This window comes from Thunnus thynnus, chromosome 3 (assembly GCF_963924715.1).
Source record: "Thunnus thynnus chromosome 3, fThuThy2.1, whole genome shotgun sequence".
Lineage (NCBI taxonomy): Eukaryota > Metazoa > Chordata > Actinopteri > Scombriformes > Scombridae > Thunnus > Thunnus thynnus.
This window is the reverse complement of record NC_089519.1, coordinates 13,550,665-13,575,666: the sequence shown is the minus strand read 5'-3', so window position 1 is coordinate 13,575,666 and position 25,002 is coordinate 13,550,665. Positions and strand designations below refer to the sequence as shown.

Sequence of the window (25,002 nt, the reverse complement as noted above, 5' to 3'; positions counted from 1 at the left end):
TATCTGCATTGAGTATGTATTTGTAATTTAGGTGAACCAACCCTTTTAGCTGATTCAGCTGTGTGTGTGTGATGACAATAATTTCTGTTACTTCAGGCTGCATAATTAGTTGTTATGGGTTGTCAACTTTTCACCCAGAATACATTACAAACAATTAAGTTGAGAAACTTAATAGTGGCCAAAAGGAGACACAGGAGACAAGAGAGACCATACAAAAGATATTGTCACTAACACACACACATACACAGTCTTACAGTATTTGACCTTTTCATTTAGAGTTTAGTATTTTAACACAGTCATTCACTTTGAATATGTAGCTTTGATAGAAATTAAACAGAACAATGTGAGCAACAATGACATGTCCTGGCATCTCATACTGATCTAAGGCAGAGGTAAAAAGAGGTTGATAGACTTGCGTGGGTTGATGGAGGTGGAGCACAGAGAGAGGAGAATGAGTTGAGGTAAGGAATTACATAAAAGAGATGGAGAGTAAGAGCTGTGCTGCTTACTTTAACATTCAAAAGAAAGATATTTTTACCTACCTTTTACATACCTTTCTATATTAAATTGTATAATATTTCATTATGCTATGTAAATAATTTTATTGGACACTATTGTAAGACTGCCTTCATACAGTACATGAATCTGACCGGGCAACTGACATCTTCTTCACAGATACAAATTAATGACAGAAAAACATTTTTATTTTCATAGGAATCCAACAATAAAGCCTTTTTGATACATTTCAATACTCATGTTAAGATCTAATTATTAGTGTGCATGTAACCACATTATATCTGCAGAAAATGGTGGTGTAGTGAGTAAGAACATCACACTGGAAGTCACATTGAAACTCTTCCAGGGATGTTGTTCTTTAGTCAGGAAAACTGTGTGTATGTGTGTGTTGGCCATTAACCTTGCTGTGTGCGTAGACCACAGAGCCCAGCAGCTTCCAGGTGCCCCCTCTTCGGTCCATTCGCACCATGCGTAGGATCTGAAGGAAACGTAGGCTCCGCAGAACCGAGGTGGCAAAAATGTTGCCCTGGCTTCCCGCTGACACCACCGCCACCGACGCAATCAGCACTATGATGTCTGTAGGGCAGAGAGGAAAAACACACACAAGGGCTCACCAAAAGAAAAGGAGAAATTTGCAGTACCTACGTGTATTTTATTATGACTCAACCACGGAAAAAAAAAAAAAAAAATCAGCATCAGGTCGATAAATGTTTTAGAAATGTCTTTTAAAATTGAAATAATATTCTAGAACAAGACTTCCTTTAATAAATTAACCTGTTATTTCATTCTGTATTGCCCTTATTTCTTGCATCCTAAATGAACAATTCATTTTATTTATTACATACCATGAGAGAATTGTGACTTTTTGGTGAAATTTTTGTAACACCCAAATACTGGGAAATAACCATTTTGACAGCCAAGATAAAATAATACAACTACGTTGAACATGCTTATATACATGAGAACAAAAAGAAACAGAAATTACTTGTCAGAGGAGCAGAAAAGTACAACCTAAAGGCAAATATATCATATTAATGATCCTAACTTGAAACTGGCCTTTTAAACAGACAGTCTGGATAGCTCATCCAAGCCTTGGGGTCAGAATATATGGAGCTGGCTTGATGTCTATCATGCTGCTGCAATAACAACAACTCACTGCTGTCACCCCTCACTGTGGCAAATTATCCCAACAAAGGCTCCATATTGCTGGAGCTGACACAATCCGCCAAGGGCATCTTGTACAATAATGTACTGTGTACTCTTCCTATGTATACACACTATATGTATAAGGTGCCTGGCTACCACATCAATCTGCTGTGCAGACACAAACAGGACAGTGGGGGAGAAGTAATTGGGTAAAGCAGTGTTCCATAAGGATTTTTTCACACACGTATAATCATCATTGGGTTTCACATTTCTTTCTTTTCAATTCCCCATATGTACATACAGTATAAGTAACTGTATCACTGTATGTGCTGCAAATTGTGACAGACAGATACTCAAACATCAACAAACAAAGGCACAGAGGGTCACAGGCAGAGATATTCATACAGTACACACACACACAGATTTGACTCTGTTCAGAGGAAGTTCACACAGAAACCACACTGAGCAAATGAATAACATCAAACCCACAAAGAACACAGACAACTAAAGAAACAAGCTCCTATGACTCAAGAAATAACATTTTTCCTCCTCTTTTCCCCTTCGCTCCTCTCGCAAACGGATCTTCTATTTCAGTGACGCGCGATGTGAAACCCAAACCTTAAGTAGTGTTATTTAGTTCACTGTGTGCAAGAGGTTTTTTCCCTCATGTATAAACGTCCCTCCCGCTCCTGTCCTTCCGCCGAACCCTATGTTTGAGAGAAAATGCTGACCAAGGTGTGGCTGATGGCTCCTGCTATAAAACCATGGACCAGTTGACCCGTGGTGGGGGAGAGGGAAAAGGGGAAAAGTCTGCAGCAGCACTATGAAAAATATATTAATAACACCCAGGGGATGAGAGTCTCCAGGGCACCCGCAGAGCTGCAGCAGCTTCACTCCCTTTGAAGGTGCAGAGAGAAAAATATGAGAGAAGTGAATGACAGAAGGATGAATGTGTGCGCGCACTTGTAGTATGAGTGTGTGTGATCGAGGTGTGTGCCCATGTGAGTAGAAGTGCACAGGCCGACAAGTCGTCAGTCAAAGGTTTTTCCATGATTATAAAACAAAACACCTCAGGTTTGTACAGGAAGTGAGACTGGAATATCTCATTGATGGACTTTTGGAATGCTGAAAATTTTAAATATTAAACTTCATAAACATCTGTCAAATAATGTTGGCTTTTAGTTTTGTTTTTTGTCAGTCTGTATCTGTGTTCATTGTGTGTCTTGGAGTAAGAGGAGTGATTTCATCCTACAGCGAGCATCAAATTACACCTCAAAAATGGACTAAATCAGTGCGGCAAAGGCTGAGATACCCTGACTATTAGTCCCTTGTACGGGTCAAGCTAAAAACAAAACCCTCCAAATTTTCCATAATGCAGCTCAGTAGTCTTTTCATCAAACTGCAGTCAAACTGGATTTTGCCAGGTGAAATTTACTAACATGCTGTGACAAATAGAAGGCAGGACAGGAAATAGATTGTGTGGGGAGAGTTGTAAGTGCAAACTGCAGGAGCAAGCATGTCTAACAGGCTAACAACAGCATTTCACAAGTTGTAAATCATCAGCTTGGGTTTTTTTTTCTCAGATTTTACAACGCTCCGCCAGAGCCACAGAGAACGTTATACAACTGTTTATACAGGCTGAGCAGTACCTCTCATGACATGTAAACTAATATCCTTATGTAAAATTTGTGCATTTCAAAGTAAAGCGATTCAATTGGACTTTTTTTTAACCCTTGAATGATACTATAGGATCATTATCTCAATTTGATCAAATACCATATTGTATAATGTAGGCAGAGAATGAAATAAAAGAGATAAATCTGTTGGGAGCAAACTAACAATGATTTAACCATCTCATCTCTCCAGAAGCCAAATCAATGAATTTTCATTGCAGGTGCTGCACTGATTTCCCAAGCTGCCTCCCAACATACAGTTCCGTCATTTCTTTGGGCTGTTATATTCCAAATTGAGACAATCAACATTTGAAACAAACAAACAAACAAACAAATGATGAACTCAAGGTAATCATTTTACTTCCACATGGGATATACAGCAGATTGAAGATTAAACCCCTCATTTACAGCATAAAGTGACCTTCAGGCAAACTCTGAAGTGAAAGAGCCAACAGGGAAATCAGACAACATTGACAAACACACCTTCGGAGAACAAACCCCAATAAATAACGTGAACTGTGCGGCAGGAATCATTTGTTCAGGTTGGGAATCATTTGTTCTGGATGTGTTTCTTTCTCAGTCCTCAGGGAGTGTCTGTACTTAAGGATCTGGTCCTAACAGGTTTTAAATGACTCTAGTGGACAAATCACCTGCTTACACCACTTAGCTTAGCTATGGTAAAATTGGTTCCAGTCTAATTTATGAGTTCATTTTGGTAATTCCAGAAGCCATACACATACACAGATGTTTATGAAGTCATATATATATATATGGAGAGAGAGAGAGAGAGAGAGAGAGAGAGAGAGAGAGAGAGAGAGAGAGAGAGAGAGAGAGAGAGAGAGAGAGTCTTAATATATATACAGTATATCTGTATATGAATGTTGAAATTTTGCATGCAAATTGATATTCTGAACACACCAAGAATTTTCACAGGAGCAGTAAACAACTTCCCTTGGCAAGCATTATTTTGGCACTAATGTGACTCTGTATATTTACAGCCAAGTTGTTTCTGTCTTTGATACCAAGTAACTGAGGATCCCCACTGCCACAAATAAACTGTTCAACATAATTTCTGGCATTATTATACAGCAAAAAGTGTGAACAAATTATAAATTGGATCTGTTTTACAGATTAGATTAGCTAAATGATGAAAATTTTGGCTACAATCATTTGTGCCAACACCAACACGAAAAGTTTAAAGTTTACTTTAAGGGTTCAGTATTCATTTCAGATATTTTACCGGTAAACCAGTAGAGTGACTCGTTCTGATTTATTATTTTTCAAAGGGAAGATCAATAGTATTAATATATAACAGAGTAATATAGGTAGATTACCAGTTAACATTACCAACATTACCAGTTAATCTGCTTCTATGTTCTGATGTGACAATGACTTAACAAGACAACAACAACTGATATAATACAATATTATAATATGATGAAAAATTTAATACTATGTGACAAAGAAAGCTTTCAACCACATCTCATGGTCTTCATCAGCATATGGAACTGGCTCAGATGTGTTCACGTGTCCTACATGTGAAACACCGGTTATCCAATAATCATCCAACCTCATCCCTTCACTGATGAAGATTATGAGATACAATTGAAAGTCTTGCCATGCTAGTAAGTGGACCATTAGTGGAGATTATTTTGTCACACATACTGATCACAGGTCAAAAATGAACTTATATGCTCAATTAATTATTCCTTAAAATTTGATTAAACATTGAAATCTACAAATAAATATATAAATGATAAATAAATAAAATGAAACAAAATGAGGTCAACAATACTAGTTTTGTTTTTTCAAAGGAAAATGTAATAGCTTCGATCAAGCAATTGAAATGCCTTCATTTGCAGTAATGACTAAACTGATCTCTATAGAGTCAGACTGATTATTTGCAATATTGCCAAGCATCTTTTAATTTAACAAACATCAGTCTTTCTACCAGAGGAATTGGATTAATTGACGCCTTAATTATATGAATATTTCATAAATTTCAATCTGAACGGTCCATCAGAGGAATGAGGAATGTTAAATTGTCTGAGCGTTTAACTGCAGATTTTACTGCTCTCATGGTGTATTTACTAACTTATTGTTTTTAATACACCAGCCTCTTAATGTCCTGGAACTAGATCAGTCTGTCAGTCACGATCACACACTTCACTCCTCTATCTGCACTGTAAAAAATCATTAAGGCATGTCAAAACTTCTTTGTTAACAATTCTCTATTACACAGTGACTCCTAAATTAGGAGGAGTAGCAGCTGAGCAGTAATCTAAAAACAAACATTTTTCACAATTAATTTTCAGTTCAATTCAACTTGACATAATACTTAGATACAACAAAATGCTGTAGCTGTGATTTTACAAACAACTCCCATAATCCCCTTCTTATCTGCACAGAAAATTTTAATACATAACACAGTGCATGACAGAAGTGAGAACACAGAGGTGATAAGTCATACACCTAATCTATTAATTAGTTGTATCTGTTAATGCCACAAATGCATGATGGGGCTGATTGTCATGCGTGCCTGCATCACCTCCATCTGTCTCTCTACTGTTCAGGTCCTCTGAGTTCAACTCAACTTCTCTTTCAATTTCTTACTTGATCCCATCATCTCTCTCATTTTCTCACACTCTCTGTCACACTCTGTCTCCCTGCCTCTCTCTCTCTCTCTTACATTATTTGCGCCTTTCTGTTTTGCTCACATTCCCTCAGTGCTCACCACAACAGTGGCTACTATGTGTGATGATGGGAGCTCACAGCACCCTGCGTGACCGCTAAGCCCTGCTCTCCTTCCCTCGAGCACCCAAACCTTCCAAGAAGGAGCAGAGAGACCCATGTCTAAACAGTGGAAAGAATAAAAGGCAGTAAATGCAACCTCATTACGTAAATGCTCTCTCCTCTTAGGAGCTCTGACCACAACTGAAAATGACACGAGCAAACTATGGTCAATAGCGTGCTGTGGAGCCATGCTTGCGCCTAACATCAAATTGCGTTCACAGAGAAGACAACTGTGTTCACCAGAGGGCAAATAGAAGGCAACTGAAATATGAAACAAGTGTCAAAACAATGAAGGAGAGGAAATGGTGCTACTGCTGGAGTGTTTGCGGGGGAGAATGGTCAAGTGTCTGATTCCAAAAGAGTGATTCAACAAACAGGTGTGCTCCAACAACTCACCTATGACACAGAAAGGCTTTCTGGCGAAGCGGAGTCGACCCTGCCATCCTCTGTAACGACAGCAGCATCCCGCCGACCAGATGCGGATGATGTATTCCAGCCCAAACACCACTATCATGACAAACTCCTGCAGGGAGTTCAAGCAGGTCAGTGACAGAGACAATGCGTTAATGATAATAACAGAATGTGGTTTCACAGGCATTATGTGAATCATTGCTTGTCAGTGTAGATTACAAATACATCATTATATATTATTGTACATCATTAATGGAATGTTTTTGTCATTAAAATGGATGTCAGGATCTGTTAATGCACGCACACTGATTCAGGTTCCATTAGATAACAAAACTGATGAAATTAGTGCAGTGCCATTTGTGAAATATTATTTACTGCTGCAAGGACAACCATGCGCAGTAAATGCTCGACTGTACAACAAAATGACCTCTCCTTTCAGTTAGAGGCTTTTAAAAAACATATGTTGAGTCACACTAAGAGTCTTTTCAAAGGCATTTTTCTTTCATGTGCACTGGGAGTTCTCTGTCTTTCCAGCAACCTCATTTAGTGTTATTAGTGCTTAAAGCAAGTAAAATTACCACCATCAAGGCAAGCACTTAAACAAATGAGTCACTGTCAAATGGATGACCTGACCCTGTCACACCCAAACTTTGGTGTCATTAGTGTATTGTATTCTAACTAGCTTAGTGTGTGTTTTCAATTTGTAACTCATCAGCATTTTTGTAGGTTCATCACACCCAATGTGATAGGAACGCACAACAGTCTCAATCACAGCAACACACTCAACCTGCCATCAGACCAGAGGCCCCTGACCTATAGAATTTTACACCTGTCCTCCAAATTGTTATTGGAATGAGACTTCATGGACTGTGTTGTCCATGAATCATAAATGTGTCATGGACTCATGGTTTGGACTCTGTGTTTTTTTGTTCTTTTGGTTTTCTGTGTTACACTTCCGTTGTCCAGTCTTTTTTGTCATTTGGGTTTGCTCATTCATGTTATTGAGTTGTATCTTTGAAAGACTGTATTAGATTATTGGTTAGCTTGTAGTGCTGTGTACCTAGGCTTATTTATTTGGAGACAGTTTGATTTATGCTGAGTTATTATTAAATGGTGTTGTGTTTTCTGGGGTTTGGTTTGCTCTGTGTTTCCTTTGTGTGTTCCTTCACTCCTCCTGTGTTCATAAACTCCTCCTTTCACTGGCAGGTGAGAGGAGGAGACAGTCCAATAGTGGTGTGGAGGCACTACAAGAGGATAGTGTGATCCACAGTGTCAAACGCAACACTCAAGTAAAGGAGAATCAGGAGAACCTGCATCAGCTGCCATTAGCAGGTCATTCACAACCCTGAACAGAGCTGTTTCAGTGCTGTATGCTGAACGAAAACTTAACTGAAATTTTTCAGATAGGTTGTTGTGTTTAAGGTGGTCCTGAAGCTCAGAAGCAACCACCTTCTCCAACACTTTGGGTGGTAAAGGGAGGTTGGAGGTAGGTTTGTAGCTGGCAAGAACTTCTGGGTCCAGGGTGGGCTTCTTGAGGAGGGGGCAGATGACTACAACCTTGGGGGCAGATGGAACACTGCCGGTTTGAAGGGAGAGGTTGACAGTTTGGGTGATCAGGAGCCTGAGAATGGGGATGTATGATTTGAGCAGAGCTGTAGGAATGGGGTCCAGGGCACAAGTATATGGTTTCATCTTTCTGAGGATTTCCTCAATGTGGCTTTGCCTGACACCAGTAAAATGGAGTAGAGACGGAGAGCTTGTTACATCGCTCTTATGTAGCCTCAATTGGGGAAGATGACTATGGCTTCAGGAGATGATTCATGGTGGAAAAAAGATGCCTAGGGTTGCCAGGATTGTTATTAATTACATCAGAGTAGAACTGTGACTGAGCATCTTTAAGGGACTTTGAAAAGTCCTTTGATGTTCACAGAAGGCTAGTTTATGGACAGCGAGCCCTGAGCATTTTAAGTGTCGTTCCAGGACATGCCCAGCTGTTTTTATTTTTCACAGGTCATACATGAACCAGGGAGCAGAGTGTGAAAAATTGACCTCACATGTCTTGACAGGGGCATGAAGATCAAAGACACTGCTCAGAGATGTATTGCAGAATCCCACTAGTTCATCCACTGATGCAATAGCGGGGCAGGATATGTGCTGGAGCTCCATAGTCTTGATGGCTTTTCCAGTTCCGAGAAAGCATTTGACGCTTAGGGTTAGTAGGGGGTGACAGGAATGTCAAATCCATAGACCTGTAGGTTATTGATGGGGGCGGAGTCAGTGATGACCAGGTCAAGTGTGTGCCCCCTGGTGTGAGTAGGGACATCAACATGCTACTTCAGGCCAAGACACTCTGACAGGAGGGGTTGTTGATGTGTATATTCATATCACCAACAACAGAGTGACGTGAGGAGGTTGTGTATCTCAGGGAGGACTGATGAGTTTGGTTTGGGGGGGCGGTAGATGAGAAGTACTGTCATGGAGTGTGGAGGCTTACATTTTAGAGCAAGGCATTCAGTAGAAGAAAGATCAGGCATTGGAAGACAGTTTCAATTCAGCCCGGTGTATGATTGCTAAACCAGAGCTTTGGGCTTTTTCCATGTACCTACAGTCAGGAGTGCAGGCCTCATTAAGGACAGAGTAGTCTCCTGGTTTATGCCAGGTTTCTGTTCGGTACATGAAATCAAGCCCCTTGTCCAAGATGTGGTCATGTATGAGGAGGGATTTATCAGTGAGAGATGATGTATTGCATAGCTCCATGGTAGCAGGAGGCAGAGCTGAGAAAGGAAGTCTGTAAACTCTGCAGTACACTGTGATCCACTCCTTATTTTGCATCTTGCCTGGTATAGGGTAGTCTCGCGATGTTTCCATCGATAACGCCCAAGTTTGTTTTGCTTCTGTATTCTACACTGAAACTTCTATGGATGTAATGAGGTCTTTTTCTTAAAATTCCAAACTCTTGGCAGTGGGTTAAAAACCCCTTTTCGGGTGTAATTAGGAAACTGCGTACATTTTGTAGCTGTGTGGTGGTGTAGGACATATAATTAAAGCAGTTGTGTCATTTGGGCAGCATTGCAGTGTTGGTAACAGCCAAAGTAACAGTCACACAGTGGAGATCATTACAACAAACATGAGGGGAGCTCCAGTTGAAGAAAAACCCCAGTTACTAGAGTCCGTCAGTGACAGTGCAGCTCTGGGTGATTTCAACGCTGATAAAGAGTGCAGGGGAGCCAGATGGGTCTTTGTGGTACACCTGAGCCGGCAGGCTAGAAGAAGAGATAGCCGCTGTCCTCTGGAGAAAAAGGATCCCAGTAGAGCGGGTAGAGAGCACTGTATGTTGAATAGTGCAAAAATCCAATCCCAGTAGAGAAGATAGGCAGTAATTTAGTTAATCCAAAGTCTACCAGTTCGATAGAATGTATTTCAACTCAGGGAGTGATCATAACATGCAGACAGAAAACAGAAAAACATAAAAAGCTTGAGCTAAATGCAGGAAGGCCACTGATCACACAAGCAGTGAAGTTCACAGTCAATTGTCTATTTAGCAAAGAGGAGTGGCAGCCAGTATACGCCAGCGTTCCCTCGTAATGCAGAGTAGCCTCTCTCCCACCGCAACACAAGCACCAAAACAAATCTTGTATTTTTGTTGCCGTGGTGATATTTTAGGGACTGTGGAGGAAGTCTTTCACATACTGATAGTAGTATTTTCAGAGTTACTATATTTCAATTTTACAACCTTTACGCTCTGTCGCAGTTTTGTTCCTGACTATGGATATTGCTTTAAAAAATGATTTCACATAAAATATAATTGAACAGGTAACTGCTTATGTAATATGTGAAAAAAGACATTCTTTTTGGTCAAAATGTTTGAATGGGGTAGAGATTAACTGTGGGGGACAGAATGCACAACCTCTTGTCTTGGTCAGATACAAATGCAAATACAAATCGAGAAAAAATATTAAGTTCTTTTTTTTCTCCAGTTTCTTACCAGAATGAGCAGACAGTAAGAGGAGAAGTCCTGATGAGCCGGAATGGTTGAGAACACAGAGAGGACCAGACAGCTGAAGACCAAGATGAAACTAAACAGAAAAACAAAGGAGAGAATCATAAATACAACATAGATGTAAAGTGAACACATTGACCAGAGGATCAAATTCATAACTTCCAAAACACAATTTTCAATGTTGATTATAGAAATGTACACTAAAGTGGAATTGTCCTCTGGATTTTCCTATATGACAAACTCTTGAACCCCTTCTGGCGCTGAAGGAAGAAGCAGTGCACGAACAATCTGGCAGCACAATCACAGAACTTATTTCCTCTCTGCAGTGAACCATGAGCCTAACTATTATTCAATTTCCTGAGATATCAAGTTAATCATGCTTGTTTGTGCAACATGATTTGCAAGAAACAAGCAGTGAAACTGCGGCTATTGGAAAACAAGCAACATCCGACCATTTCCACACTCTGACTGTCGCTCCCTTGGCCAGGAAACCATAGCCTTCCATCTTCATAAGCATAACATGTTGTTTTTTTTTCCATCACATAAATCTTCCAAAACCACATCATTGTCTGAAATAACGAGCGCAGGGTTTAGAGTTACGGTGGCTCTTGATGCTAAACGGTGAGAGCACATCTGTGTTTTATCATCTCAGATCTCCTCTTAAGCCTGCCGGAGAAAGGCTGGTCAACATGCTGTGTGTGTACTTTATTTCTAACTGTTGTCCAAGTGGAGGTTCAGTTGAGCAGACATGGCTTTTTTTCAGCCATGTCCTGCGTTATGTTTTTACAGTTACACATTAATAATTCATACTGCAGACCTTTAGACAAGCACTAACCTTTAGGCCTCTACATTTGTGAAACACTTTTACCTCAAAAGCTGACTTCAATCTCAGGCCTCTTATTTCATGACAGTGTGGGCTGATGATATGTGCTGGAAGAAAGGTGCAAAGCTAAAAGTAGCAAGACTGAAATAACAAGCTGCATGGTGGGTAATTCTACCAGCCATCTCTGCTACTGAACATTTATCTCATCACAATTTAACTATGAACTGTAACTGTTTATCTGTAAAAATTCAGTTCACCAATGAGATCCATCGGACGAATATTTACCTCCAGCTCCCGAAAGAAAAGGAAAAACATTTGCTCCATCAATATAAAGGAAATGTGTCCAATACATCAACTTAATTCTTCATTGTGGCTTATTCCAATTCAAATTCCATGTCCATATATATATATATATATATATATATATATATATATATATATATATATATATATATATATATATATATATATATATATATATATATATATATATATATATATATATATGTATATATATATATATATATGTATATATATATATATATATATATGGAGCCTAAATGTGAAACTTGATTTAATTATACCAAATGTATTTCATGAAAGTACAGAAACATAAAAAACATAAATTAAAATTAAAAAAATGAAAACCCATTAAAATCTAATGCACTTGTTTACTTCATTTAAAGGCCTGTATAATAATAATAACAATAATAATATCCCTATATCAACTTAAAACATATCTGGTTCATGATCTTAACATACTTGGATTCTTGTATGTGATTTCTGTATTCACTATAATATTTTATTGTATTGGCATTGTCAGCCATTACCACCAGTTTACTGCTGTGAAACTCAAGTCCTTACATCCAGGTTTCTTAGTCAGTGCAATGATATGAAAACAACTCATAATTATTTCTTAACCATTCATGTTTTTGATGAATACAAAACTGCCAAATATACATTTCTGGCTGCAGACATGTCATTACTGGCCATCTAGTTTGTCCATCTCCACAGCTGTATTGAAGTAAAGACTGGGGACTGTTACTATCGGCCCCTTGGTGCAAAATTGACCCCAGATTATCGCAGAGTTGAAAGGAAGTCTTTCAATCTTGAAAATCGGGGGCTATCAGGATTATGTCCAGCGTATGAATGGCGCCTGTGTGAAAATGGTGGGTGTGCAGAGTGGGTCACTGTCCCGTAGCCCACAGTACAGAACAGGACTGTGCTGTTCTGACCCCCGTTGGGCCCTTGCTGACATTCAGAGAGCCAAAACTGAGGTCAAAATTTTCCACAGCCACAAGAATGGTTATGTCATTATTTCTTGACCCATATGCCCTCCTTCTGCTCTGTCACAGGGTGAAAAGAGCGGCTGGAGGTTCCATGAAATTAAAGTTTCAAACGTTTGAGGTTTGCTCTGTTGACATTTTCAAAGATTCGAATAATGTGATTTTGACTGGTGGAAAATATCTAGTGACAGGCATTGTGGTGCTGTCAGCTGAAAAGCAAACTCCTTGTCACTGGCACACCTACGCGTCTCACACTTACAAGGTTGTCAGACCAAAAATTACAGAGTGACAATCAACTCCCTTCATCCATAGTCTTACTCGTGTTTCCAGTTTTGATATATTTACTTTAAAAGGGGGTAGAGAGCTACTTAAAAGCACCCTGACAGAATCATTAAGCACTCAGCGAAGTTCGCTAATTAATCCCACAAACTAGTGTTCTCAGCTGGCCTTGGTCCTCGTGTGTCACGATGCCCTGCGCTCGCAGGCAGTTGAATTAATCTGGAGTGTCTCGCTCCACACTTCCAGCAGAGTGATTGCTCTTAACCTTCCAAACAGCAGCGGCTGAAAATTAAGCTGGCTTACTCTCAGAAATATGCAGACACACATACACTCACAACCACAAACACACCCTCGCAATTACAAAACAGAGACATCTGTCCTTCCACCCACTCACCCAATCACCTCTTTCAAATGCATCCTCCACCCCTCTTCCATGCACATAAACAGAAAGAGACCCAGCTCCACTCAACAAGTGGTATGTGCTGTTCTCATTTGCATAATTTAATTGATTTGTTCGGAAAATGAGTAACAAGACTAATGACTAATGTCCACACACTGCAACAGTGCATTATACCCTATCATCCGTCATTATTCTGAATCACCTTTGTGATCCCCTTTGTTATCTGTGCAAGATATGGATTTGGAGTTTTGGGTGAAGGACTTGATCTAAGGTATATAATGCAGCAGGCGAAGAGCAATGCAACCTTGATAACCACAGACTGACTGAGAATGAAACATGCAAAGAATCATTACTCTGAAATCAAAAAGGCTTCTCTGATGAGTCCTTGTCATATGTTAATTTGATCACAGTATGCTAACAGACTAATGTTGCCGTAATGCTCAGATCTGATTGGATTTTCAAACATCAGATGGTCCCAGAAGAAGCTCTCACTCACGACATGAGATATGTCCTGTGATGCTGTCCATGGTCCTGAAGCCAAATTCTGCTCCTGCCTGTTGATTGAACTAGTAGGTTGCTGAATCATCAAAATTTTGTTTGCCAGTAGACCATCGTGGTATTTGACTTGACTTAGATATTTATTTTTCTCCGTCAGTAGCTCATAACTGCCTTTTCCAACTGATTCTATCCTATTACTGTGACAGTTAAACTGAACCTTGTCTCAGTCCCAAACTACATACTAATATTGTTCAGCATGTAATTATTTACCAGTTGGTAAACCAGAAATGAATGCACTTTATCATGTTGTACAAATAGGAAATAACATAAAAAGTGTGCCAACAGACACCAACTCACTATGGAAAACGACAGCCAATTAAAGGACCAGTATGTAGGATTAATGGCATCTAGCGATGAAGTTGCACATTGCAACCAACTGAATACACCTTCCCTTCCAAGCATGTAGGTAAACCTACAGTGGCTGCAAAACTTGTGAAAAATGTGAAAGGTCCTCTCTAGAGCCACTGTTTGGTTTGTCTGTTCTGGGCTACTGTAGAAACATGGTGGTGAAACATGGTGGCCTCTGTGAAAGAGGACCTGCTCTCTATGTAATTATCAAGGATTCTTTTAGGTGATTATACACTTATTAAAACATACATATGAATATTATATTCCAATTCTGCCAAGTCCATTCTGCTAGATGCCACCAAATTCTACACACTGCACCTTTAAGTAAACAACAAGGAAGCACAATTTTCCAAAGATTTAATACTTTTTTTTTCTTTTGAGAGATGTTCCTGGAGCTGTTTCATCCCTGACCACAATTTTTTTTGTCATTTTTTTCAAACTATGCTATGCTGTCCATCAAAAAACCACACAGTCAATTATTTTTCCAGTTAATCAGTTAAAAGGGCGCTCCATCAATTTTAAACATAATGTTGGTTGGTACTACTCAGCCTGTGAAAACAGTTATATAATATCTTCTGTAGCTCTAGAGGACGCTTTCTAAAGCCTGAAAAAATAACCCTAATGATGGCATCACGTAATGATGTAATTAGGGATATTGTGGCTTGTGTTATGAGACTTCAAATTCTGAACAGAAAGCCTGTGTTACACACTGGAGACGAGAGTTTAACAAACATAAGCATTTACAGGGCAGGAAAGGTGTAACAAATTATGCAGTCGAGTTACATTATGGGAATTTTAAGATCAACAATTTTTGGCTGTTCCAACTTTATGGAGGTGCAATGCTAAACCCATTTAATTGTTTAACTGTTTAGTATATGAAAAGCTAAAAATACATTTTAAAATGCCTCAAAAATTTGCAGATCCTAGAGTGATGTCTCCAAATGACTTGTTTCATCCAACCAACAGTCTGAAACCAGTGACACTTTGGTAAGTTTGCTTGATGAATGACTTCAACAATACTGATTATCAAAACTGTTCTCTACAAATGTTCTGTTGTTTTTACTAATTGATTACTCAACTAATTGTTTCAGCACAAATTAACTCACTCCATAATTCAAACTGGGTTATAATTAGTATGTAGTATGGAATTTAGATACTGGAAACAGGTCAGAGTTCACAGCCTGTTGAGGTGGTTAGTGGACTCGCATGCTTTGGCAGAAGATACCTTTCTCAAATACCATAGCTTGAGTTGCAGACAGTAAAAATCATTTTCTGCTTTTTCACTTTACCTCTCAAATAAAGCCGGGCCGGTGACCAGGAGAAGAGTGTGTCACGTTAACGTCAGCTCTGTGTTATCCTTAGTGACTTTATGAGGAGATGCAGACCACAAAGTGAAACCTAAACCCCAATAAAAGACCTGTTCGGGGTCATAAAAATATTCGTGTCTGTTGGCCTTTCTGATGTCTGTCTTGTTAGTACATATGCTGTGCGTGACTGCTATTGTTTACATGGCCACAAACTGTATCCATTCTATTATTAGATTAACACCTTTTACAATCTTTGTTTTAGCTTAGGTTTCATGTCTGAAGCCACTGGACTTAAAATGACTCTATATATTAAGCAACATGGCCATGAGATGTCATCACTACAGTAGGTCCAAAAAGCTGGCACAACTCAGAGTAAAACATCATCTATAAAAACGTCATCACCAGTGGTCTCAACATAACTAACCACAGTAGTCTGTCTGCCTCCTTTTATGGGGACTGTGAACCAAGGCCATGACCTTATGACCTTCGACCTTCCCTTTGAGGTCATGTGCTTACATTCTTCCACACAGACATGCATTGCATGTCTCAAAGCATTCTTTACATTTGCCCTAACAAAGTGTCAGTCTATTCCAACAGCGACAGGCCTTCTCAGTGTACTCAGCACATTTCAAAAGGCGTAAATGGGGGAGGAGTAGATTTAAGGAACGAAATACTGCAATTACATTCCCTGTCTTTGCACTCTTTCAGCACGGTCACACACACATGCACAAACACTAAATCTGCAAGACAGCATGTGTGTACATGTGCTTTTTCAGCCACTATGTGTGTGACAGTGAGCTGGGGGAAATGAGTGTGAAGCTCAGAAGACGCTGCTACAAGACCTGAAGACGACAGAACAGTTTCCATAATGCACCTGGGCCCTTTGAAAGGCTGAGCTAGGGATGCACACTGTATTTTATCAAGCAGCAGCAGGGAGGGGGGGAACATTGTGTCTCTCCCTCCCCATTACTCTGATGTTATGCACCTCAGTCTCCATGAGGCATTGAAAGAGAGAGCAGAATGAGCAGAATGTGTTCGGGAGATTAGATGAGTGTAAATGAACTTGCGACGTTGGCTCAAAAAGAGACGGGGAGCGAGGATTTTCATGACATCTGGCTATTGATACAGTGATGCATTTAGGAAGAGCCCTGTGTGTTCATTTGTTAGTGTGTGAGGTTTTTTTGCTGTGCACAGTGCTTAGAAGAATGACACTTTGATAACACAGGCAAGAGATAGCACTGTGAAAATAATGCACACAGAGTCAGATCCACATACATCCATCCAATGTGGCATCATTAAGAATAACAAACACATAGACTCTGACATATTTCCAATCTAAATATAAAAAAAGTCTCAATATAATGTGGTCCAGGGCTGTCGTGCTGTTTATGTTTGGGTAAAGGAAAAATTACAGGTTTGGAGCAGATCACAAAGTCAACAGATGACATCCATATTGTATCTGGCTGCTGCAAGAATGTTTTGGTGTGGTTGATACTTTGTGGACAAAGTGCTTCCTTTTTACGTCATTAAATTCAATTTTTTGTGTGTGCACGCAGGCTGGACACATGTTACTGTGTATGTTTTGAGTATAATTAGGCAAAGGGTGGGTATTTCCATTATATCCTCGATACTTGCCAATTGCTGCTCAGCTGTGTGTAGCTCTGGCATCCACTGACATGTTCTGACGTCACTGGATGGAGGAGGGACTGCAGGGAGAGTTTGGCTGTAAAGTTTAATTTGCTGCTCTCTGTTTGGGAGCGTCAGCTACACTTCAGTCATCCATACTATTTCCTAGTATAGCTTCACAAACAGTAGGCTTTATAGATTACTTCACACTGAGGCTAGAAGGCAAGCAGCCACTATGTCCAGCAGCAGCAGCAGCAGCAGCAGCAGCATGGATCAGTGGAGTGCAGACTCAGAGCATGTGTATGCTTATTTCCAACCTTAAACGAGCCACTGTAAAATTTTTACTGTGTAGTTTTGTCGTTTAGCTTTGCTGCCAATGCCAGTACACAGAGATGAGTGCTGGTGTGTGTGTGTGTGTGTGTGTGTGTGTTTGTGTGTGTCTGTGACACAATGGGGCACTTAACCTTCTGAAAAGATAAATAAACAGAAAAACAGAAAAATAATGCAGCAACGAGAAAAGTATGGATCTGACAGGTTTCGGGGGGAATTCTTTTGACAAATCTTTACCTGGACTGAGTATACCCTTGAACAATCATATGCACTATATGATGTTGAATAAAACAGTCTAAGGTTTGCATACTTGAATATGTAGACAGAAGCGGACCTCTCTATTAATAGTGTTACAAGTGTGGGGCAAGTTACTAGAAAAATGCAATCAATTACACATTATATCCTACTCGTTACATAAGTAATCACATTACTTTACTTTACCTACTCAACAGCAAAAGCCACTCACACTTACTAGTTACATTACTCTTGTTACTCAGTACAGCTCCATTAAAGGATTTGGCTAGTGATTTTCTAGATTTTTCTTATTGTCAACAAATCTCATGTGCAGAGCCAAACCGACAATGAATTCATGCTACTTACAAGTATTGTGTGTGTATTACAAAATACTTGTGTATATAAATGGCTCAAAAGAATAAAAACAGTGATAAGATATCAACCCTCAGGAGTGAGGTTCCTTGCACGGCAGATGCAACTGAAAATGTGCGGGAATGCAGTTCAGTTTACAGAGCTTCACTAGCTTGCTGTGCTACATATCACAACTTCTTGACTTTGTGCTATATTATAAATTTCTCAAAGAACTTCAGTCCAAAGTCAAGATGTGTTGCAAGATGCATGTGCATTGGTGTCTACTGTACTGGGAACCTCACTTACTGTTAGGAGCTGTTTCTATGCAAGCTACGATAACCACTGTGTTCAGGGATGAAGCAACATGTTACCCAGAACAGCGGTGTGGCTCACTGAAGTATTTTTGGACAACAATGGAGGTCTACGGCACAGAAGAGTAAGATATATCAGGCTTTGGATACACACACACAATACTTTTAAGTATGATGAGTTCATTGTTGGTTTGGCCCTGCACATTGTTGTCATTAAGAAAAATATAGAAAATTGCCAAATCCCTTAAAGGTGCCTCTATATGACTCCAAAGCCTCCACACCTGCATATTACATCAGAAAATGAAACACCGTGGTTTAACAAGCAGCCAGCTTACAATTTGGAGGTAGCTATTTACTGACCATCAACATACTATTGTATAGCTTAGCATTAGCCTCAGTGACTACAGCAGCAGTCCAAAAGTCCTGTCCTCACAATGAAGCTGCGGAGGTCACACACAGTCCAACTTTAAAAAACAAACAAACTGGATGCCTTCTGAATGTAGGTGTAACAGTAGCTAATGTTAGCAAGCAGCTAAGAAGACACAATATGTACATCAGACAAGTTACTGGGAAGCACATTTCTTTTGGTGGTGGATAAGCCTACCTACATCCAGCTCCCATTAAGACAGCAAATAAGCTGACCCCAACATTGTCAAAGTAACAGAGCATTACTGGGATTAGTACAGTATGTAATTATGGAATTTCAAATTGCAATCCCTCACACTACCCCTTTTCCAGAGCTTTTAACCGTATTTCATGTTTTCTCAGTTGTCATGAAGATTAATCATGGATGCTGGATAGATCATACACCCAACTACTACTAAGTCAAGAACAAACTTTCATGCCTCAGGTTTTTAAAGTTTACAGAATTTTAACATGATGTGTTATAACTCCTCATAACTCAAAACAACACAAAAAAACATTCACAGTTCTGAGAAGAACGGATGGGTGTGAAATGGTATATTTTTATGACATTAGCATGATATGGCTGTTACATTACTGATGATTGTTATTTCAAGGTTTTATGAGCACTGATGTGGTGCTGTGAAATGTCACGTTGTCGTGTTAAATGCGAGTACATTATGCAGACACAGTTTTTCCTGCGGCAGCCTGCTGATACTGGAGATGTACCTGTCTCTTTTTGCTCTTACTTTCTCCCCCATCAAGCATGGAAACCTTTAATGCTACATTCAAGTGGTGCACATTCTGGATTCATGTAGTTCAACACAAAATCCTCAATATATTACAGCAAAGCTCTGTACAGGGAAAGCTTTTTTCCTGCTGCATGGTGAAGGCTGGAGGCATCTGTAACTACAAAGACTGAAAATTTACAATCTCAAGTTCATTTTCATGATTGTTTTTCAGGATTTTATGATTCAGTTTGCAGAATAATTAAAGTCTGTGATCAAAGTTGTGTAACAACTTTACTTGTGATCTCACTGACAAGATGATAACTATCTTAAAGTCGTACTGTAGACAAAAAGCAGCAGCGACGTTTGATTTCAAACACCACTTAAATAAATACTTTAGAAATTACACGTAACATCACGTCCTGATGTCCCAGGAAGACACATAAGGAACACAGGCTGTAAGGTTTACAGGACCACATTATACACTGTGCAGTTTGTTCTCTTTTAGCTCATAATGCATAGTGATTTTTCTTGGGTAAGTTTTCTGAAATATATTGCAACTATAGACATTCAATTCAAACCACTGTGGAATGCTTTTCACAGTTTATTTTGCTAACTTAGATATTATTTTTCCCAGTCAAAATCTTGGCCTATTTGGTGTTGTATATTGTATAACCAATTACTCCTTCATCTTACCTCATTTCCTACTGTGCCCCAAAAAGATAATTAGTGCAAAAAGCAGATGGACTGTGTGCATCATCTTGTAATGCTTCCCCCCTCACAGCAGCACTGAAGATAGAGCTAGCTACACAGCTGGGCAGAGATATCACAGCTCAACTCCAAAAAAAGAAACACAAGAGGAAAACAAGATGAGCCTGTGTAAGGGCACACACATAATCCACTGTGCTGTGAAATTATATTCTATTACAAAAGCTGCAAAGGCGCTACAAGGAGATAAAGCCACACAGACCACCTACAGTGCGCAGCTATTTCACATTCGTCCTTCAGTTGAACAAATCTGTAGTGAAAACTCAGCAAAACTGCTGATGTATAATGAAAATGTAAGGCCCTTTAACATGCTTGTTAGAAAAGAAGGAGAAATGCAACTGGATAAATGTTAAAAACCACAAGTGTGCAAACTCGTAAAGCAGCCTCACTCCAGTTTAATGTGTCCTGTTCTCTCATGTTGAGGCACGTAAAGAGGCTCTGCAAATTAAAACCCCATCAGCAGAGCTGTAAGAGGACTTGTAATGGAAACTACAGAGGAAGAACTAAACAATTCTGACCTCATAAGTGAGCCAGACCCTGACTGTGCGGTCTTCCACTGTTTAAGCTCAACTATGTTGTTAGTGAGGTGTCTGTCCCTATATTTACTATGTAAGCACTGCATGTTGGTAGGACTGCAGCTGGGTGTTGAAAGATTAATCATTTTTATATCAAAGTTGCCATCTGAAAGAGTGCAGTTTTAAAATGACGAGCTGTGTGATTTTATTTATAACAAAAAGGGGGTGAAAAAGTTTCATCAGTAAGCGTTGATTTCACCAACTACATCATAATGACAACTGTTGCCAGCAAATTTGCTCAGCTGTTGCTAATTAACATTTATCACATTTGGCCAAACAACAAAAAGAAACTCTTGGCTGTTTCCTGGTTAATATGCTTTCTGCATGTTGGTGACTGAACTATTTACACTCAAAGATGGTCGCGTTGAAGAAGACTGCTGTGTCTGATCACTTCACGTCAGTTTCAGACAGGTAGTTAGCAAGTAGCTTGGTAGTCATAAAATTCAGCGTTAAATACAGATAGTTGGTGGGCATCGTTGTCAGAATCTCCTGTTGTTTCTGAGTTTCTGAATGTGGATCTTTGGACACACAACTGTAAAGCAGCTCACTTTGGCAGTCTGTGAAGCTAACGCTAACATTAGCATGCAGAGTTGTCAGAAGTATCATTAGAGGTCATCAGTCCAATATCATATTGTCTGACATGGCTTATTGTAGTTTAATTCAGTTTAATTATGTAATTAGACAATATTTCCAAAAGCAGCAGTTTGTCATTGTAACCATATCTGGATAACTATGTACCTGAAATCAATAAATCTGGGACACAATTGAATGCCATGATCACAGTATATCTGAATATTATTTACTGATGTTAATGTACACCATTGATGTAATTACCAGCCTTAAAAGTTGACTCTTCTCTGACTGACTGGTTTAGAGGAGCCTACATAACAAGATTTTCTTTGTGTGTGTGTGTGTTTATGTGTGTGTATTGCTTTATGATGCAGAAACAAGTAAATGTATATAAAAGTAAAACTATGTAGATCACAAATTAAGGTTGGGAGTAACATTCAAAAAAAAAATCACAATATAAATCTCAGTTGCAATACTGGACAGAAAATTGCAATTTTTCTCAAGTTGTAGCAGCACCTAATGATTATTATCATTATCCATTATTTTAATAATAATCATTTTAACTGTCTATCAAATGCAATAATAGTGGAAATTACCTAATTACAAGTTAACAAGGCTCAGGATGACATTTTCAAATGTCTTGTCTTGTCCGACCACTAGTCCAAAATGCAAAGACGTTCAATTTACAATGACAATGAAACAGAGGAAAGCAGAAAGTCTTTACTTTTTAGAAGCTGAAGCCAGCATTTGGCATTTTTGCTGAATAAATGACATACATGATGCATCATCAAAATAGCTGTTGATCAATCCTTTGACTCAACTGGCTAATTGATCAACTGTTTCATTACTACATGTTGGCAGTAACGGTGTACATTTGAAAATTGTACACTGATCAAAAGACTGATTAAAAGACTGATTATTTGACTGATTAAAAGAGCCACCTGTTTTTGCATAGACACACTTTCACATCTGGGGTCTAATTGGAACAGATTTCAGACCACCTACCACACAGATTCCCATCTGGTAACTTGGCCACTCCAAATCATAATGAATATTCAAGTCCAGCCATGTGCTGGGCTGGAGCTGAGATGCTAGACATCCTGATGGGCAGCATCTTGGAACAGAAACATTCCACAGTGTTTGGCAACACGCTGAAACTAATTTCATTATCTTATGAAAGCACTTATGTAGAGAGCTACACTGGTTGTTGTGTATGAGGGAGTGTGTCAGTGGTGTAACCTCATCTTCTCACTGTGAATCAGTATGTGCATATTAACACATTACGTCTTTCTTTCATTACCCAGCTTCAGATGAATCAAAATCAAGAGATGCTGCTGCCAACAGAGACTGATGTGACAATTTTAAGAAAATGCCCTTTAGGACAAGACTGGCATGACGATTCATCCTCACTACTTTAATTTGAGTATTTCTCATACAAATCTCTCGTTATCCCTGTTAGTGTCCAAAACAATCATTATCAGGAATTAATCTGTGTCATTTGCTAGTGTATTGATCCTATTCCACAGTTAAAAATATCCACAGTGACTTTCTCGTACTCTCTGATTTGCTCGGCTGCGATATGCTTTGTTCGGTGGCGTCCCACTTTTCAGCGACTCTCTCCATCGATCAACACTATTTGTGCACTATTTCTCCAGCCAGTGACGAGTCAATACTTGGACCTTTAGGCTCCGCCCCACTCCTACCTCCAATCTCATTCTAGGCAAACAAGTATTGATGGTGCCAGGTGAGGGATAATGAAGCACCCAGACATAGACTCACAGAGGTCGGGGAGTGGCAGAGACACACAGTACTCTCATTGTCATGCAGTAATAAGAGATGGACATGGGAGAGCAGTGAAGCTGTGTCCTAGACTAACCCCACAGAGTTTAAGAAACTAATCCCTTTATGCCTTGAATAAAGATATCACCTGTCCAGATGGTGTTCTGGCCAACAACCACTGGAACCACCACGCCCACACTCCCCTGTGGTGTGCCCAGCCACCTAGTCAAAGGTCAGAGTCACAGATAAATCAAACTACTGTATGTGTGGAAGATGAATCAGCATGGGGAGGAAAAAATAAAGTTAGAGGCCTCAATTCATTCAGGATAGCAGCCACAGAAAACAAGAATCTCAAAGGTCAGCAGAGTTTATATCAAAAGATTTTCAGAAGAACTGGTCAGCGCTAAAATGAGAGCCATCGTCAAGACAAACTGACCCTGCGCCTCATACTTTAGAGCTTCAAACTAAATCAAAAACCACTCTCTCTGAAAAACTTGCCAGCTCAGGGGGGTAAGCTAACACATTACCTTCCAACTTGTGTATGGAAGAAACCAGCAGAGCCAAGTGCAGTAAATCCATTCACTGTGGTATCCGCTCAGGCAAACCCCTATGACCTCAAAATAGCAAGGACTCCATTAATCAAGAGTGCAGGAGTGGGCTGGTCGATGGGCTGACATCTAGCATCCATCTCCATGCAGTCTAAATTTGGGTGATAACGAAGGATGAGGCTGATGGCTGAGAACATTAAAATGGGCTGCGCTGCTGTGCCAGAGCTGAATTATTAATCAAATACAGATATACGCTGTGACGACAGCTTTTCAATCAACAGACAATCTTCGCTTTCAATCTTCAGCTTCTCTCTTTTGCTTATTTTCTTCGGTGGTAACTGATGCTGGACATTGGCTTTGAATGTAATGAATTTTGTCTGCTTCAAACTACAAATAAATCTCCCTCTAAGGTATTAGGTCACATACAGCTGAACTTTGAGCAATCATCCGCTTCAAGAGGCCTGGGCCAGGCTTAACACTATGTACCATCAACTTCTGCAACTTTGGCATTGTACAGACTGACATTCCTTCACAGTGGCCATTTTTTAAAGGATGTTTGATGTGCAAAATGTGTAAGCAAACAATAAGTTTAGCTAGCAATTTACACACTAACTGTATGTGCAGTACATAGTTGTGTGCCTAATGTATGTATGTGTTTGTGTGACAACTCAGACTGACCAGGAACTAGTGGTCTGTTTTTTTCCTCCAGTCTCTTCTCTGGAGACTTTATATGTATTGTCTCCATGCATTCATGAAGTACAGGCCTAAAGCCTTGGGATCATTGTAACTTTTTAACTTGCGCAGATATGTTTTTGCCTCAATTATTGCCACCCAGGGTGAATTTGCGTCTACCTGCGTCTTTACATGGACTTATATACAATTGTGCTCTTTCTAAAATTCGCTTTGTATTCAGCCTGAACATCCCAAAATAAAGCCGCACAGTATCCTTGGGAATTATTAGGATTATTTTTGATTTACAGCCAATTCCAGAGTTCAGTGAGATCAATAAATGCAGGAAGTAGCGCACTTCATTTATAAAGTGATATGGCCAGGAAAGTAGGGTGTGGAAGTTGGGGTGGTGAATGGTAGAGAATCCGACTTTCATGCAGGAGACTGGAGTTCATGTCCTGTTATTATTGATAGGATGTAAAGATTCCTTATTTCAAAATCTGTCATTGTACCCTAAAATAGAGAGAGCTACTTCTACATATACTGTACCTTTGCTGGCTTTTTAAAAGAA

At 39.5% G+C, this 25,002-nt stretch overlaps 1 protein-coding gene across 8 annotated transcripts in view; it reads right to left on the bottom strand.

Annotated features, from left to right (window-relative positions):
- Window positions 1-25,002, bottom strand: part of kcnq5b (potassium voltage-gated channel, KQT-like subfamily, member 5b) — a 118,241-nt gene that overhangs the window by 22,708 nt on the left and 70,531 nt on the right. For all 8 annotated transcript variants that reach the window (XM_067584354.1, XM_067584355.1, XM_067584356.1 and 5 more), the window contains exons 2-4: window positions 10,525-10,615; window positions 6,525-6,651; window positions 917-1,092 (exon numbers count right to left, since the gene is read on the bottom strand). In XM_067584354.1, the coding sequence (XP_067440455.1) occupies window positions 917-1,092; window positions 6,525-6,651; window positions 10,525-10,615 (394 nt within the window). The remainder of the gene's footprint in view (window positions 1-916; window positions 1,093-6,524; window positions 6,652-10,524; window positions 10,616-25,002) is intronic.